Here is a 19,501-nt window from a genome sequence, read left to right on the forward strand (position 1 = left end):
CTCGGAGTTGCGTTTACTTCGAATGCAATTCATTGTTTCGAAAGCTTCATTAATAAATAAAGCTTCATAAATTTGTATTATTCAAGTTTACACGTTCAATAGTAATGTGCACCTCGGTTATATGGTCTTTTATGATTCTTTATCAAGAGTGTATACTGGAGGGCATTCGACACAAAATGCTTTGCTTTATTGATTTTAAAATAGGTCAACTTTTACTCAGGCAAGATCACAATTACGATATATTAATGAACCCATTTAAGGTACAGTCACTTGAACTTTGGAACATCGATGTTGACCTCTGCTTCTTATGTAAGGTCATCTATGGGCATCCATTCATAACTTTCCGTGTAAAGTTTAGTACCTCTACCCGGGATACAAAAAATGCTCTACTTTTTAGTAAAATAATCTTCCAGCTTTATCACGGCTAACTCCTTTCAGCAATCGGATTAACTTTTTCTCTCGGAAAGTAAACTCATTTAAATCCGAAGTGTACAGAATTCTATTTATCTAAATTTCAAACATTTCTTTGTACAAATTATTGTACATGTTTCTCTCTATCTATTATGCATTTTTTTTTCAATGTTATTTTTCATGTACCTTAATTATGTTAGATTCTGTATTATCTATAATGTTTAGCAAACATTCTTACTTATTTTGTTCCTATACTTTTAACGAGTTAACCCGTAAATAAATAAATAAGTAAATAACAAGTGTAGAAATTTTCGAATAAAATCATACAAAAATTTCGTTCGAGGATAAAATCAATCGCACGTTAAAAATTTGTAGATTTCGTTTAAAAAGAATTTGAATACCTTACAAATTAAAAAAACCCGACCTTTGAAAAAAGTAATTTCGATTAAATAGAGATCAATTAAATACCGTAATTTTAAACAATTTCGCTAGACTTAAGTATCACAAGTTACATAAATATATTAATTGTAAGAATGCAACACAGGTATAACAGTAAGATGAAATGTTATATAACAATTTAACAATATAATTACGTACAATGTATGCAATATAAATTCAGAAACATTTAAAATTTAATATACTCGTAGCATCACGTAGCTACTTGTACGAAGTAAAGTATTCTTCGTTCGTCGATAATTAAGATTTGTTAAATTTAAACGAGTTAAAGCAATACAAGTTAGGGAACGTGTTACCTTGCCGATTCGCTGCGAGCTCTCCTTTGGTGGTCTTTCTTCAAAGATTTCTTCGACAACCTAACTTCCTCCTCGCTGAAACTTCGACTATCTTGGCGAACCAACTTTTTCAAATTTCCTCTCCGTCGCGTTCTTTTCTCGATCCACCGCTCTTCGTAGTAGAGCTCCGGAAGTTTAAAACCGCGACCTCGTCTTCGAGGACTGCTTTCTGTGTCGGTACTGCTGTCCACGTGTCTCATTTGCAACCTCGCTGCAAACACTAAAGACACATCCACAAACATTAAAAATCCAATAAAAGACGAACACTCGTTCGTGAGAAATTCTACATAATTCCCATGAATTCGAACGCGACATTTTGTATCAGATTTAAGATTGAACTGTCTAAACATAAAGAACCATAATACATACACTTAAAGAAAAAATGATCTCTCGTAATTTACCAAGCATAACAATCGCACAAGATTTATGTACAATTTTAATGCTTTTGGAAGGAACTTTTTAAACAGAATCGAATAAGGGTTCAAATGTTCCTTTCAATTTTTAAAAATATTTTCAAGTACGATGAAATATGTATTTCCAAATAATTTTAATTCATAGCTACACGAAGACTTGCAACGACAGTTACTTGTATTCAATCTGAACTTCGTACCTTAAAAATATCTCTGCAAATATATATACCTAACCTGACCTTTATTTGGTCCAGTTTTTTGCATCTTCAGCTGCTGCGCCGTAGTACCACCGTGCATTTGAATCAATTTCGCGCAATCCCTGTGCCCTCTGTAGAGAGCAGCATCCAAGGCAGTCATCAGGTTGCCTTTGCTGGTTCGAAGCACCGCGTTGATTCTCGCACCGTTATCCAAGAGGGCCTTACAAACGTCTAAATGTCCATGGAGAGCCGCCACGTGCAATGGTGTCTTTCCATCGTGCGTGGCAACGTCCAATGTGCCTGGACGTTTCTTTGCCAGCCATTTTATCAATTCGATTCTGCCAGATGCTACTGCTTCGTGAGCGACACCAGTGCCACGAACTGTCCTCGCGTAAAGAGAACCACCGTGTTGCGCGAGGATCTTCAGGGTCTCTAGTTGACCTTTGGCTGCTGCGCAAAGTGCTGGTCTGAAACGCATTAAACTCTCTTCAGTTTCGGTGTACACAGCAATAGAGATCCATTTTTAATTATAATTCTTTCTAATTTCAATGGCTACCGCAATAGAGATCCATCTTTAATTATAATTCTTTTTAATTTCAATGGCTACCGCAACAGATATCCATCTTTAATTATAATTCTTTCTAATTTCAATGGCTACCGCAATAGAGATCCATCTTTAATTATAATTCTTTTTAATTTCAATGACTACCGCAATAGAGATCCATCTTTAATTATAATTCTTTTTAATTTCAATGACTACCGCAATAGAGATCCATCTTTAATTATAATTCTCTTTAACTTCGGTGTACAGAGCAATAGAGAATTAATATCTCTATATATAGAGAATAATCCATCTTTAATTATAATTCGGTTTAATTTCAATGGTCACCGCAATAGTGATCATCTATATCACTTGATCTCTTGCAATTTAATCATACTGGGTTGTTCGGAAAGTTATTTTATTTTCCAAAATGGAGAATATGTAATTTAATCAAATGTTTGTATACTTTAAAAAAATCGTGTTTTATTTTCATAAAAAAAAATGAAATGACTTTCCGAACAACCCCTAGAGATTCTCTTTAACTTCGGTGTCCACAGTAATTATACGAATTGTTAAATATTAAACCGTGTGTTACTTAAAAACTTTGTGCTGTAGAAAAAAAAACGGTTACACATTTGAATTTAGCGTAAAGAATACTATTAAGATCACACATTGAAGCTCGTGCAAGAAAAATCAGAATTAAATTTTGCAGACCAGTGTTATCTCTCGTAATTTAATTTTAAATGTATAGAGTGTAGATGTATGGGTTTCAAAAATTTCCTTTGTCGCAATCTCAATATGGAAATACAGTGTTTATATTACATCGTGTTTATAACGATACCGATATCCTCTCTATAGAGTCTAGTATACATACGTTGAATATTAGTGTCAATGTACTGTATGACCTTTGATATGTAGCTGGTGCGCTAGCGTAACGTTAAAATCAATTTTCACAACGTGCACTGTCAGTGCACTGTAACAGGAATTTTATCTCTTAATACGAACGTCCATGAACTTAAGCCAATTATACCTAGCAGTTTTATTCATTACGTATATAGTTCAATCTAAACGATTTGATAAATACTCATCGGTAGACAGAAAAGAATCTTAAGAGTACCTAATAAAAATTTCCAATATCTATAGGTATTCTTCTCATGAGCACTGTTTTTAATAAAAGCAACAATTCTCAAATGTACTTAATACAAATTTCCAATATCTACAGGTATTCTTCCCATGAGCACTGTTTTTAATAAAAAACAACAATTCTCAAGTGTACTTAATACAAATTTCCAATATCTATAAGTATTCTTCTCATGATCACTGTTTTTAATAAAAACAACAATTCTCAAGTGTACTTAATACAAATTTCCAATATCTACAGGTATTCTTCTCATGAGCACTGTTTTCAATAAAAACAACAATTCTCAAGTGTACTTAATACAAATTTCCAATACCTATAGATATTACTCTCAATTTGGAAACCTGGTGTTTTTATTAAAAAAAGTTCAAGTTTCTTCGAGGAACATATTCTCTAGCTCACAGTACTTACGTTCTACCCTTTCGATCCTGTCGATTGGGATCAGCTCCTAATTTTAGAATTAAAGCCGTGGCATCGGCGTGGCCGAGAGTAGCTGCGTAATGCAAAGCTGAGCATCCATTGTCGTCCACGTGATCTGGATGAGCACCGCACAGGTTCACCAAAGCCTCCACGCATCTGGCGTGTCCTCTGGATGCGGCACAGTGAAGAGCCGTGAGGCCATCTTTGTCCGCGGCTCCTGCGGCCGCTGAGCCACCGGCTCTGTATTTTGATTAGTGGTTTTAAAATAAGAAATTCTTTCGATGTCCATCATGCTCGACGACGAAATGTGCAATCAATTACGTTGGGAATCATCGTTTCCAATGATCAGAGATAGATAAAAATAATATTTGATATCGAAAGTTTCTTGTCGAAGAAACAACAAAGGAGTCGAGCTACGCAAGGATAGACGATCAAAGATCGATAGTCAAAGCACGTGTAACAAGTTACATGTAGTTTTAATTGCTTCGATGCAGCAACAGGTCTTGTACTTTAACATCCTGCAAAAGGAACATTCTCAGGACAGGTTGGATCTTTCTAAGAAAGACACCATAGAGAGTAACGAACACAGGTATGGTGGAGATGATCCTGTGTTGATTCTGTGTAATTGATTTTGACTTGATCATGAAGCAAAAAGTATCTCTGAACTGTCGAGATATTGAAAGTCGAGAGTACGTGAAAATGTTTTGATCGCTAAAATTAAATTACAAACGTGGCAAGACGAGGTTTGAAAATTTCGAAAACATTTCCTTATGAAACATGTTGAAAGTATAAAACTGAAAAGCTTTCCAGAAAAAGAAACCCCGTAAAACGAAAATGGTAAATCAAGCGAATTGCATCGATAGTTTTAGTTTGAATTATCTATAAACTGATGATTAAAGGTCTCTCGAAAGAACATTGTTGTTTCCATGTATTGTAAAATATGAATTTATCACTTACAATAATGCTAATTTGAAACTAAACCAATACACTTTAACAGTCGTGACTTTTCTTTCGTAAGCAAGGAAGAAGCAACGAAACAATTAATACTAATGTTTAAGGTATCGAAATGTTAAAAACCACCCTAATTCGTTAGATAGTGTTCTTTCTTCGTTGGTGTGTCAGAATACACGTCGAAGAAAAAGGAAACTTTACCTAGCTAAAGCTAAGACAGCCTCAACGCTACCAGCGCTTGCCGCCCATAGAATTGGCTGTCTTCCGTCCTCGTCTTTCGCGTTCACGTCGGCGCCAAAATCCAGGAGGGTTTGGAGAACTTTTAAACCAACCTTCTTGGGCACAGCGAGCTCGGCAGTTGCGGCCGCCCCGCAACATTGAGCGGCATAATGAAGAGGAGATCCCCCGCGGAGATCAGGCGTCGAGGGTCGTGCTCCCGCTGCTAACACCAGTCGAACACACTCTGCTTCCCCGCATACTAGATATACACGCGAACAAGTATACACGTGAATGCATTAAATCATATACCGATTGTTAATCCTTCGCGGTTCGAAACATTATCGATCCTTGGTTCCAGCTAATCTGCACGCATTTATCTACACCAACCTGTACAGGGTAGATCAAAATATACTAGGTTGTTCAATAAGTTTCATCGAACGACGAAATGTCTAGTGCTAGGTTGAACGACGAAAGGTCTAGTGCTAGGTTGAACGACGCAATGTCTAGTGCTAGGTTGAACGACGAAATGTCTAGTGCTAGGTCTAGTGCTAGGTCTAGTACTAGTATAGTGCTAGGTCTAGTGCTAGGTCTAGTACTAGTATAGTGCTAGGTCTAGTGCTAGGTCTAGTACTAGTATAGTGCTAGGTTGCTAGCAATTGCTAGGTCTAGTGCTAGTATAGTGCTAGGTTGCTAGTAATTGAACAGTATAGTGTTCATAACTAGTTATTGAACAGTATAGTGTTAGGTTGCTCAATAAGTTTTGTCTTTGGATGAAACTTATTGAATAGTATAGTACTAGGTTGCTCAATAAGTTTTGTCGTCCAATGAAACTTATTGAACAATATAGTACTAGGTTGCTCAATAAGTTTTGTCTTTGGATGAAACTTATTCAACAGTATAGTACTAGGTTGCTCAATAAGTTTCCTCATTTGATAAAACAGTACTACATTGAACAGTACTGTTCAATAAGTTTTATCAAACGACAAAACTTATTGAACGACCTATTACAAGCGTATCAATTGTTTATAGTACAGTAGTATCTCGCATAATGTTCGAAAATCATGACCACTGATTAACAATATGCGAACCATGGGCGAAGAATTTGTTGTAACTGGTTGAACGTAAACGAGTCGTTCAAAGAGAAGAACTAATGGGATACAATGAGATAAAGTTCGACCTTTGGTTTTGTTTTCATAGGTATAAGTAGGTATTAGGTGTACAAATTAATTCTCTGTCTTTAAATTAATTTAACTGCAGTACGTATTTAATGTTTTTCCTCGTCATGTTAAAGTATTGAAATATGATATAACCGATGGTCTCCATGGAACAACACATTAAACACTGAATGCTTTGTGTATTCTAACTAAAAGAAAATATTCGAGATAGTACTCCAAGTCGTTTCTGTGGGTACTATGGATACTTTCAGGGCAATGTAAACGAAGATAAATGTAGTTGTATTGTTCCACTTGGTTTCGAGTTTATTTAAAAAGTACAGGATATCAGTGTTCATGATTTTTGCTCAACATGCACGCGACCGGGCTGTGCAAATGAATTTTTAACTTCGAAACTATCAAGCGTATTGAGTTTCTTTTTTTTTTTTTTACCATCGAGAAAGATCGACCTTTTCGGAATAAATTTTTCTTTCGGCCAGTAAGTCGGTTGTTGCAACACGAAAATTGTAAATGAATTCTTATTGTACACACGATTATTACATTACGCTGGTAACGTTTGGTCGAACAATTTTAGAAAAAGTTACGTTATTCAACGATAAACCTGCTGTTTTGTGAATTTAATCTTAAATCTCTTGCTTAGTCTATGCTAATTAAACTAATAATTATGTGTAAGAAAGTCACGAATTTCATAATACACGCGACGCGTGGGCATTTTGAATGTCATAAGTCATAATAGTATAGTAAATGCTGTGCAGTAAGAATGTTAATGAACTCATCTGGTGGACACTATGTAGTTTAATATTTCGAACTCTACAATAGAACTATTCTTAACGTTTTAATATTATGACCGTTCAAGGACGAAGTTTCTTGAAATTTTGTATTACGTTTATATTTTTGATAGTAACAAATATATTTAATTCATTATTGTTGCACGATATAGCTAAATAGGACTACTTGTGTCGAATTTTAACAACATTACTAAAAATCATGTTGCCCAATAAAGTAACTTGTAACTACTTATTCATCTCCAAATGCAAAAAGAACAATAATGATCCTAAATACGTAAATCCTTCGAAAATAAACATTCTACCTTAGATTTTAGGTTGTAGAAACTTAATAGAATCCACAGATATGCAATATACTATTCAAATAATAGAACAACCACATCGTGTACCAATTTTTATTCGATCGAACAATTTAAATAATTTCTCGTACGTCCAATACGAGACACACTAAATTCGTTCTACAATTCAACTTATAATCTTTCTTTAAAAGATAACGAATGAAAAGTTGTTTAACCCTTACTCGTTATTCAAGATCTTTTTATCGTTTCTTGCATAAACTGGCTTATTGTTTATATAGTTGTGCACGGTTAAATGTGGCACAAAGACGATGGATCTGTTCGATAGTTAGGCAGCATGTTAAATTACACGAAACGTTCGATAACTCTCAAATTGATTCGTAAGATTATATTTATTGGTTAATGTTGCCTGATAAAATAATTTGTAAATACTTATTCGTCTCCAAATGCAAAAAGAACAAAAACAATCCTAAATTGGTAAATCCTTTGAAAATAAACATTCTACCTTTAATTTTAGATTGTACAAACTGAATAGAATCCACAGATATGCAATATACTATTTAAATAATAGAACAAACACATCGTGTACCAATTTCGATTCGATCACACTAAATTCGTTCTACAATTCAACTTACAATCTTTAAAAGATAACGAATGAAAAGTTGTTTACCCCTTACTCGTTATTCAAGATTTTTTTTATCGTTTCTTGTATAAACCGACTCATTGTGCACGGTTAAATGTGGCACAAAGACGATGGATCTGTTCGATAGTTAGGCAGCGTGTTAAATTACACGAAATGTTCGATAGCTCCGAAAATTGATTCGTAAGATTGTCGTTAATTGACACGTTGCGTTCGGTACGCGATAAAGAGGCATTAACGTTACAAGCTTGGTCAAAGTGACGATCAAGTAGGTCGAAGTATTACTTTGCGAGGAGTTCCCTAGCAGCGTTGAAGGGAACCAGCGTGTGTGTCCTCGCACGAGACGCTCGCGATTTATACAGATGCAACCACCGATAGGAACTTTTTTTTTCCCACCGCGAAACCGTCGAATGAATGTAAGAGCGGGCAATTGCAGTGCGGAGCAATAAATCTTTGGTCATTTGAATACATCAAGGACGACTATGGTCAATCTCGTGGATTATCTCGGAGCGAGTCTCGCGTGTTCCTTGGCAAACCGGAATTACGTCATCGAAACTGACCCAGTAACCTTACTTGACCAATACACCCTCACTTTGCTCGGAGATCGGTAGAAATGATACCCTAGGTAATTCACAGTTTCCGCAGCTTCTAAGGAATCGTTAATGCGTGGTCGCGTACGATTCGACCTTTCCACGAAGAAACAAAAGTCGATTTGCATTGACCCGTCTATTTACGGTTATTTTTCACGAACTTGAATAACGCTCGAACGATCTTGATCGTGTTTCAACACTGCCCCCCGACCGTAAAACAACCATCCGGTCGCCTTATGGCTTGTAAAGCGAACATTAGGCGTTGAATGTTATGATCGCTCGTACAGATCTGCCTAGGCATGTGTAACACGATGCAAAGGACTGTGGAGAATTGAGGAGGCAAGCTGTTATAGAGCTGATTGTGTTTACAATGAAAGATCGACGAAGTTTGAATACAAGGATAGGAAAATTTAAGTTTACCTGTACTTGCGATATTTGTGTGTTCATTTCTGAATACGATATTGCATGTTACATTTGGTAGACGATTTTGAACGAATATTCTTGGAATTTTCAAACGCTTCTATGTGTAATGGATACAAATTTATCTATTGAATTATTCACTTAACATTTGTGAGGTTTTATTAACACTCGTCCTTTTTGGAAGATTGCAAATTTGAATTAGTATTCTAATGTTTAGTTAGTATTCCAACTAGTTTTATCAAGGGTCTTAGGACTAGGCACTGATACTGATGGGTGTTTTATAATTGTTATCTATTTAAGGGAGATAATCGCGCAAAAAATCACGTTTAGATTTTTGAAAAATTAGTACGAAGGAGACCAAATGAATTTAAATCCGTGTCGTTTAAGTCGAGAAAAGTTGCTTAGTTCCGAACGCAATAAAATATTAAATTACGTATGGAAAATGAGAAAGATCTTTCGTTGCTTTTATTTATTTTGACACCGACGATTGTCACTGTCACGTAGATTAAGAACGTTTCTCATCTTTTTATTTTCCATGATAATTCCCATGTTAACAACGAAGACAAATTTAATGTTTTTACACTCCGTGTGTAACGATGTGTAACTTCGTAATAAAAACAATCCTTGGCGTGTCGAAACATAATTAAATATACCAATATTTGAAATCGATGTGTCTCTAAAGAAAGATAGTCCAATATTTGTGAGCCGAGAAGTAGACAAACCCCTTAACACGATTGTAACATTAAATTCGCGTGACTCCCACCAAGCCACGATTTTGTGAATGCCGCGCACGTATAATTTAATGAAACGATTGACTACATTTTGCCATCCTACCCCATGTGTATTCATGTCTGGTTCTATTTCTGTTCTATTTTAAGTTACAAAGCTAATGTTTCGCGTCTCAAAGCATCTACTACAATGGCAAATGTAACGCATGGGTATTATATAATATTATAGGATATTGTATCGCTGAAGAGCCTCCAATTTCATATTCAATCAAACTTGAAGCAAACGGGTATTTTTTTGTCCCAAAAGACAAGGAGCACTGTGAAACGTCAAGACGATTACAATTTATTGGCCCATCGTAACTTTATGTCGAATAATTTTGTTTACGACCAATTTTGTTTATTATTTTCGTGATATTTTATTACACTTGGTTTGATAAATAAATACTTTTAAAATTTGTTACCAATCGACTGAGTAAGGTAGTTATTCAAAAAAATAATTTTAAATATTTTCAATAATTTTTAAATTCTATCAAAAAATTAGAGGAAAATATTACGACGTATTTGTCTGTATTAATTTTTTGACAAGTTGCATTGAAGGTATTATTGTTTCTATCGTTGGTCTCAATTATGTGTTTTTTAAGAATAGTACCAGTGGTTATTATCGTTAGACTTAGTTTATTATAAAAGTGATTTTAAAAAGGTGATATCAACAGTGCCAGTAAAGTCGTTATTACTATTACTATCATGAGTTGCAATTTATTGTAAAAATGATTGTTAAAAAATGTTATCAGCGGTGCCAGTAAAGTCGTCATTATTGTTACTACCGTGAGTTGCAATTTACTGTAAAAATGATTTTGAAAAAGTGGTACCAGCGGTGCCAATAAAATCATTACTCTTGTTACTACCGTGAGTTGCAATTTACTGTAAAAATGATTTTGAAAAAATGGTACCAGCAGTGCCAGTAAAGTCGTTATTACTATTACTATCATGAGTTGCAATTTATTGTAAAAATGATTGTTAAAAAATGTTATCAGCGGTGCCAGTAAAGTCGTCATTATTGTTACTACCGTGAGTTGCAATTTACTGTAAAAATGATTTTGAAAAAGTGGTACCAGCGGTGCCAATAAAATCATTACTCTTGTTACTACCGTGAGTTGCAATTTACTGTAAAAATGATTTTGAAAAAATGGTACCAGCAGTGCCAGTAAAGTCGTTATTACTATTACTATCATGAGTTGTAATTTACTGTAAAAAAGATTTTTAAAAAGTGGTACCAGCGGTGCCAGTAAAATCATTATTATTATTGTTACTACCGTGAGTTGCAATTTACTATAAAAAAGATTTTTAAAAAATAGTACCAGCGGTGCCAGTAAAGTCGTCATTATTGTTACTACCGTGAGTTGCAATTTACTGTAAAAATGATTTTGAAAAAGTGGTACCAGCGGTGCCAATAAAATCATTACTCTTGTTACTACCGTGAGTTGCAATTTACTGTAAAAATGATTTTGAAAAAATGGTACCAGCAGTGCCAGTAAAGTCGTTATTACTATTACTATCATGAGTTGCAATTTATTGTAAAAATGATTGTTAAAAAATGTTATCAGCGGTGCCAGTAAAGTCGTCATTATTGTTACTACCGTGAGTTGCAATTTACTGTAAAAATGATTTTGAAAAAGTGGTACCAGCGGTGCCAATAAAATCATTACTCTTGTTACTACCGTGAGTTGCAATTTACTGTAAAAATGATTTTGAAAAAATGGTACCAGCAGTGCCAGTAAAGTCGTTATTACTATTACTATCATGAGTTGTAATTTACTGTAAAAAAGATTTTTAAAAAGTGGTACCAGCGGTGCCAGTAAAATCATTATTATTATTGTTACTACCGTGAGTTGCAATTTACTATAAAAAAGATTTTTAAAAAATAGTACCAGCGGTGCCAGTAAAATCATTATTATTATTGTTACTATCGTGAGTTGCAATTTACTGTGAAAAAGATTTTGAAAAAATGGTACCAGCAGTGTCAGTAAAGTCGTTATTACTATTACTATCATGAGTTGTAATTTACTGTAAAAAAGATTTTTAAAAAGTGGTACCAGCGGTGCCAGTAAAATCATTATTATTATTGTTACTACCGTGAGTTGCAATTTACTATAAAAAAGATTTTTAAAAAATAGTACCAGCGGTGCCAGTAAAATCATTATTATTATTGTTACTATCGTGAGTTGCAATTTACTGTGAAAAAGATTTTGAAAAAATGGTACCAGTGGCCCAATGAAGTACGCTGTGCCCCTCCAAGTCCTTGGCGTTCACGTCGGCACCGTTCGCTAGCAAAATGGCCACCAATTGTGTGTCACCGGCGATGACAGCCAAATGAAGCGGTGTGTGCCCCTCGGCGTCAGGCGCGTTTACAAGTTCCGGTGCCGCCGCAGCTACGGCACCTCCGGTTCCTGCGTCCATGCAGTAATGCAGAGTGTTCCTTAATGTCCGATCTCTGTAGCCGATGGTCTCCTCCTGTTCTTTGAGCAGTCTCAGGACTCTTGCTCTGTCACCCTGTTGGCAAGCGTGCATCAAGGGCGTTGCGCCGATTTGCAGCACTCTGTAAGAGTTAAGCAGTTTTTTCTTTGCACTCAAGAGTCTCGGATCCCCTTTCGCGTCTTCGATTTTATTTTGATATTCGTTCGCACAAGCGCGAACTTCGAACGAAAATAGAATCGAAAATATTCGAAAATGACAACACTTGCCATATGCACTATAAATAACGTTTGGTTGTAATTTTACCATGGAGTTAACGTTCGATGTTAAATTACTTCTTTCGATAAATTCAATCTTTGAAATTTGTTCTCGAGAGTCGTCAACCGTATCATGGAAATGCAACAGTGGGCGAGAAACACGTGGCTGGTACTTAATAACATCTATGCAAACGAAAGTTAAATACGTTGCAGTTCTGCGTCTATATTCGTTCAAAAGTTAAATACGCGTGTATAATGGCCATTGATTCGTAATATATCGCGAATTACGAGTAGTTTGCAACACCGTAGTCGCGAAAGCGCGTGACGCTTCTAATTAACCGCCATCTACACGTGTCGAATATGATGCGCGAGCTGAAGTCAAATCGAGCTGTGCAAAATGGCGTTTGAGAGTTTGAAACTTTTACGTTTCGCCGTAATTTTGTCAAAATTTTGTACAATCGAGGCACTTTTATGGAGAACACCGTAAGTATTAAAATTGAAAATTTTGTTTCGATAAAAGAATATTCTATTTGCTAATGATAACACTGTGGTATGCAGTTTGAGCGAGGTTTCATTTTCGATAATTGCACTATCGGTATATCGTACGTTGTTTGTGGAAGACACTTGTACGCACCAGTTCAATCATTATTTTTTATTTCTACATTCGTTTTAATCTCTTTCTAGTTCCAAAAACAGTTCAGTTTACCACTAATATCCAAATTTAATCGATTGATACACACAGTCTTAGAGTGTCACGATCTAGGTTCTCTACAAAATTACATCGTGCAAAATTTTAACCACATCAATTCAAACCAGATCGTATCAATTATTCTACCCCTAATCGTATATTTAAATAGAAATGAAATTTTCAAATAATTACACAAGTCTGATAGATATTTTCTTCGTCCTGAAAAGTTTACTTCTTTCCACCAACGTTATTTTTAATAAAAAAACGCTTAGTTTCAAATAAAAGTTATTTATTTGACACTTTATGAGACACTTATCCCAGAAACGAAATTCGATTCGTTCAGTTTCGTATCCTTCGATCTTAGAAAATAGTCTTTGGCAAAAATTCGACGAATCGCGGCAATAGTGGAGAACCTGCTCTAAACAACGCTCGAAGAAATGCGTATCGATCGAGGAGCTAGTGTACCTGTAAGGCCTTTTTTTCTGATGATCCTGATACCGTATAGCGCTGGGTGCATCACGCGACCATTGAGTCCCGGGTGTTCGTTGCTTTTGGCGATGATTTCTATATGGTGTCAACGGGGGCAAGGACACGTCGGCCACGGTTTCGTGCTGCTTCGGTTTAGGCTTCTCCTGGACCTTCAACGGGATCGGTGGAGTCTTAGTGTCCATGCCCGTCTCTGGCACCGGTTTGCAACTAGTCCGACCTCGCGTGGAAACATCTTTCGCCCTCTCGGCGGATCGAATTCATCGCGCCGAAGAGAATGTCCGGTACCTCCACCCTCACTGAAGTGGGTCAGTGCTTGGACAAAAATATTGAGCATGCACTTCATTCGCCGGGGCAAACGTTGACCCCCCAACATTCTCATAAAATCGCCATTCCCGATTTTTTCGCAGCTCGGTGGAAACGAAACTGAGAATGCACATCGATCGTTAATTTTAAACCGTAGATGAATCGTTCGAGGACCTATCGATGAACTTATTTTAGTTGTATTCTTGGGTTAGAACCGTTCTTGCGGAGCCTCAAACTTATGGCGAAGGGTGGACATTCGTAATCATAATTTTGTATTTTCTGAACGCGATACGCTTATTTTAGGCACGTTAAATAAAAAATTGGATATGTAAACTGTATATAATTTGGATACGTGGGCTATGGTATATTTCTTTTAGGATTGTCAGATAAGAAATTGGATATGTAAACTGTATACAATTTGGATACATGGACTATGGTATATTTTTTTTAGGATTGTCAGATAAGAAATTGGATATGTAAACTGTATACAATTTGGATACGTGGACTATGGTATATTTCTTTTAGGATCGTCAGATAAGAAATTGAATATGTAAACTATATACAATCTGGATGGTATATGTATACACATGGACTATGGTATATTTCTTTTAAAATCGTCAGATAAGAGATTGGATATGTAAACTGTATACAATCTGGATACATTGACTATGGTATATTTCTTTTAGGATTGTCAGATAAGAAATTGAATATGTAAACTATATACAATCTGGATGGTATATGTATACATATGGACTATGGTATATTTCTATTAAAATCGTCAAATAAAAAATTGGATATGTAAGCTATATACAATCTGGATACATGAACTACATTATATTTCTTTTAGGATCGTAAGATAAGAAATTGGATATGTAAACTATATACAATCTGGATACGTGGACTACGGTATATTTCTTTTAGGATGGTCAAATAAGAAATTGGATATGTAAACTATATACAATCTGGATATATATGGACTACGGTATACTTCTTTGAAGAATCTCTCGAGAGGAATTGAATCTATAGACTATTTTTTACAGGTAGATGCAACTGAGTAGCAAGTGCAATCAATTTTCTCCTGTATTCCGTATCTTACGAACATGCAATATAATTTTTCTAAAGTAAAATGTAACAAGCCTTACACAAAGGAATCCAGTGTAAAGAAGCTTCCTAGCACGCGAGTGTGAACAAAACAGCGTAACTTCTAAAAATTATAGACGTAACTTTGGACGTGAATTTACTGCGCAAAACACCCGTTCTTCCATTCAATTTTTGTTTACTACATCTGGACAATATTTCCACGTATACAATTGTATCTAAAATTCGACCAAATAATACAAATTCGATATTTAAAACCGATATTTATCCTAATCGTTCTCCCTCGGATTAAAAAAATTGACACAAACGAATATCAAGCAAGGTAGATTTCCTCAACGTTTCGATCCATTTCGAGTCCTCTCGAAAAGAAAAAAATAACAATTCTCAACGTTAGAACCTAATCGACTTGTTCTCAAAATCAGGAAATTCACCATCGCTAAAAATAATAATACGAAAAAATTCTCCAGGTTGGTAATGAAACGCGGGAGAAAAATTCCCACGAACGTGTATCAACGAGATAATTTCTCTGACCAACACGAACCCTAGCTGGAACGGGAGCTTTATTTCTTTATCTCCTTATCGTTCTCGTGCACCGAATGCACCATAGGAAGCTACGCTCGCATTTCGTGAAACGCGTTGTATAGAAATTACAAACCGCGAGTGTACACCCGAATGTAACGAAAACGTTGCTTCGAACCCGAATCGGTCGAAGTTGCAATTCCTCCAGAATCTTTTCGTACCGTGTAATTCCAGCGCTATCCATTACTACTGTCCGACCAAAGGCGTTTAAACTACCGCTGCGCGATAGGGGTAAACACAGCCGCTGCGTGACTGAAACTGAACACCCCACCAACCGTACCAATAATAATCACCGATTCCGAAACTGGTGGGTGTTGGACACATCCGCAGTGATACAGCAATGCTAATTCGCTAACGACCCCCTCCCCCGCCCACACCTCGACCAACGAAACGTCGACAAACGCGTAAGAAATTTTTCGTTATTTCGTAGCGGTGGCGAATATCGATTGCGCGGCCAGTTTTCTAACGAACCATCGTTACATAGTTAAGGATAAAGAACGAAAGGTTTGGTTAATAATCGACCAACAGACACCAAGGCCTCGTTCCTTCAAGAAGTCCCGACACGATCGCAGATACTATCGGGAACTTATCACTAAACTCGACCCGAATTTAAAGCTCGGTTACTGTCCACGTGGTGGACTGACCAGGTCACTCGCTGCCATAGAAACCGAACGCCACAACACCTATCACCACCAGGGGAACCATTATGCTAGATTTCACGGCAAGGTCGCCTACGTCTGTCAAATTTTCATCCGTGTATCGTGTCTGTAGACGGGAGACAGGGTATCCGGTTTGATACAACAACAACGACCGTTGTCGAGATGAACAATGATCGTTGATACGTGCTAAGGGTAGTTGGAACGACCCCCTTTACGTCCTGGTGGCAAAGCGTGTCGCTTGCAACCGCAATGAATCACTCGATAAGCTTCTCGGAAGTAAAACCGATCGAATTCGTGAAATGAAAAGTAGGGGACATTGATCGCGTCTTACGTGCAATCTTTTCGAATTTAATTGTTAACGAGACGTTCACCGAAATGGATTTCGAGGTAGGTAGTTGTTACTATCTGGAATGATGAAATTTTGCGTTATGCATTAAAGATCGAAAGATCGTGTGCAAAGTGTGATAAGAGGCGGGGAAAGTATTACGTTAACTGTAGGAAGCATAGCTCGTTAATTTTAGTCGCTTTAATTGCCTTCTCATTTGTCACGTGGAAACTGATTTCCATGCGAAATTACCGAGAAGATTAAAAATTAACATTTTCGCGGGTTAACTCGATACTCGCGAGTTATACCTATTTTTTTTTTTACCGATTTCGCGAATATCATGATACAATTTTTTTTTTTTTTTACATGGACAAATCGAGAAGGTAAGGAGAATTAATTTACTGAAATGGTTGTACGAGAGAACGAGATCTAATACAGTATTGGATTTATATTATTTGGTAGAATTTTAAATACTGTATATTTATTTATTTAGCCACATTAAATACCCCTTTGGCTTTAATAAATGTTACGGTTTTCATTGCAAATATACTAACATTTACTTTTATCATTGTTAGAATCAGCAATAGAATTATTTTGATTAATTTTCTCGTTAATTATTTCTAATCAAAATTGATCGTTTATTTAAAAAAATATCTATTTCTAAAATTGAATCACGGGTATTATATTTTAACGAATCGGATTAGTACGATTAGTGATATAAAATTGTCGGTGCAATATTATCTCAAACGTAATAAATTTATTATTCAGAACGTTGAATCGTTTTACATTGACCGAACAACGAATATTAATATTTTATCGACTAGTTTGGTATCTTGAATTATTCGATTCTTGTTAAACGAGAATAATAACGTGTAGGGGTAATGGTGAATAAATTTTATATTAGTAATAATAAAATTGTCCGTGCAATATTATCTCAAACGTAATAAATTTATTATTCAGAACGTTGAATCGTTTTACATTGAACGAACAACGAACATTAATATTTTATCGAATGGTTTGGTATCTCGAATTGTTGTTCGATTCTTGCTAAACGAGTTAAATAACGTGTAAGGAGAATAGTGAATAAATTGTTTACGTAGACTCAATATTTTAACGAGAGTACAGACCTTGCGATCGTGAACGAAGGTACGAGTGATTGTAAACAGAGCGCAAAAACTGTTAACACGTGATACCGTGTGCAACGTAAACCGCGTGAAAACCAAAGTCTCGTTCCACGTTCGCGAAGCTGGATTTCGATCAGATTCGCTACATCGGAATTATTTTAAACTCGGGAATCCCCGAGCCTAAGAAGCAAACGCGTCGAAAAGTTCGGCGTTCAGGCGCGAGTATGCGCTCGGAAAATGGAGCGATATGAATCGATTGATTTTCAAGGGAAAAGAAGTTTGATAAGAAATTAGCAACGGACAGCTGTGCACGCTACTGGCACAGTAGCACTAAACGTTATTGCTTCCAGCGGCTGTCGGCGTGCATATGTCCTTGAGAATAGCTGCGAAATAACGTTTCGATTCCAGTGGACTATGGAGAGCGAGAAAATCGAATTATCGATATATCCGTGATTAACACCGGAGGGAAATTTCAACTTTAGAGTAATTTTATTCGACTTTGGTAAACGAAAATACAGAACAATTGTACAGAACCGTTGTAACGATCGCTCGTAAATTCGATAAAGATGTACACTATTTTTAAAAATATTTATCATACTCGACCGTCGTTACTGACGATTTATTCTTGCAAAAAAGTGTTTACTACGAGTTGACAAACGAGTAGTTGAAATGGAAAAAATGTGTTCGCGTGTTTTATAGGTGTCGTTGTATCGACGAATCGATTATTTTGCTTCGAAGCTCTAACTCGCGAGAAGATTTTACTTACACGAAATTATTTAAGACCAGATTTATTAAAATAATTTATCAGTAACGTTTATTGAGAACTACGTTACTCGACGACGATATCAGGGAAATATCATTGGTAAATTTGCAGTTACGAACAACGAGAGATTATATTTTGTACATTTTTGCTACGTTGATCGATATTTCTAACTTCGATCTGGTTTTCTCGTCACAACAGTAAAAAGTTCACGATTTTTCTATTTATCCGTTGCAATATCTACATTTGTATCTGTATTAAATATATCGAGGTAAGCCTCTCCAGGAAATATCGTTCCTCGGGTTCTTTAAACGCGTAATACACCACTGTGTGTCATCGAAGCAATTTTCTCTCCAATTCGAACGGTGTTACTATCGTTCTTAAACAGCGGTGTCTACGTTCTTAGGCTGTTTCCCGTCACGTGTCACGCTATCGTGGAACCAGACTTCAAGTCAGCTTATAACGTGTGTAACGGTACGCGAGAATCGATAGTGGTTTTAAAGTTACGATCTATCTGTTCAGAAAATTCTGCGTTGCACCGGCGCGATACTTACGCGTACATTTAATCGTGGTTTGATACGTTCCACGCTCGGCAAGAAATTAGGCTCGAAAAATCATTGAAATCGTCACACGCACCTCGGGGCACGTTCTTAACGGTCTATCGACCGTGGGCTCTCGTGACGAAATAATTGTCATCGCGATTGCACTTTCGTATGCAATCGTGCGCATTCGGAGAACAGAGTGACAAAATAATATAAATCGTGTTTCTTTCAGCTCGACAAATCGAAGGTGCACACGCTCGATGTCCCAAGATCCATAAATATTACAGCAACAATTTCGAAGTAACGTTCTCGAGTTTCAATTCCCATGATCTTCCCCCTCGATTCTGTCACTTTTGTACATTCTATCGTATCAACACTAGAATCATCAAGGGTTCAATTTGACCTGTTTTGAACTTTTTTTTATAATACTCGATTGTTAACGGTGTTTTTGTCTACAATATTTGTGGATAATTATCGAAATAGACAACTAATGGTA

The 19,501-nt window shown here is 36.2% G+C and overlaps 1 protein-coding gene across 3 annotated transcripts in view; it reads right to left on the bottom strand.

The window, feature by feature from the left end:
• The window catches only part of LOC143145248 (uncharacterized), a 30,009-nt gene that overhangs the window by 8,247 nt on the left and 2,261 nt on the right, over positions 1-19,501 (bottom strand). For all 3 annotated transcript variants that reach the window (XM_076308437.1, XM_076308438.1, XM_076308439.1), the window contains exons 2-7: positions 13,592-13,927; positions 11,971-12,305; positions 5,061-5,337; positions 3,900-4,148; positions 1,852-2,276; positions 1,164-1,422 (exon numbers count right to left, since the gene is read on the bottom strand). In XM_076308437.1, the coding sequence (XP_076164552.1) occupies positions 1,164-1,422; positions 1,852-2,276; positions 3,900-4,148; positions 5,061-5,337; positions 11,971-12,305; positions 13,592-13,797 (1,751 nt within the window). In that variant the 5' untranslated portion in view covers positions 13,798-13,927. The remainder of the gene's footprint in view (positions 1-1,163; positions 1,423-1,851; positions 2,277-3,899; positions 4,149-5,060; positions 5,338-11,970; positions 12,306-13,591; positions 13,928-19,501) is intronic.

The sequence above is a fragment of the Ptiloglossa arizonensis genome, chromosome 4 (assembly GCF_051014685.1).
Source record: "Ptiloglossa arizonensis isolate GNS036 chromosome 4, iyPtiAriz1_principal, whole genome shotgun sequence".
NCBI lineage: Eukaryota > Metazoa > Arthropoda > Insecta > Hymenoptera > Colletidae > Ptiloglossa > Ptiloglossa arizonensis.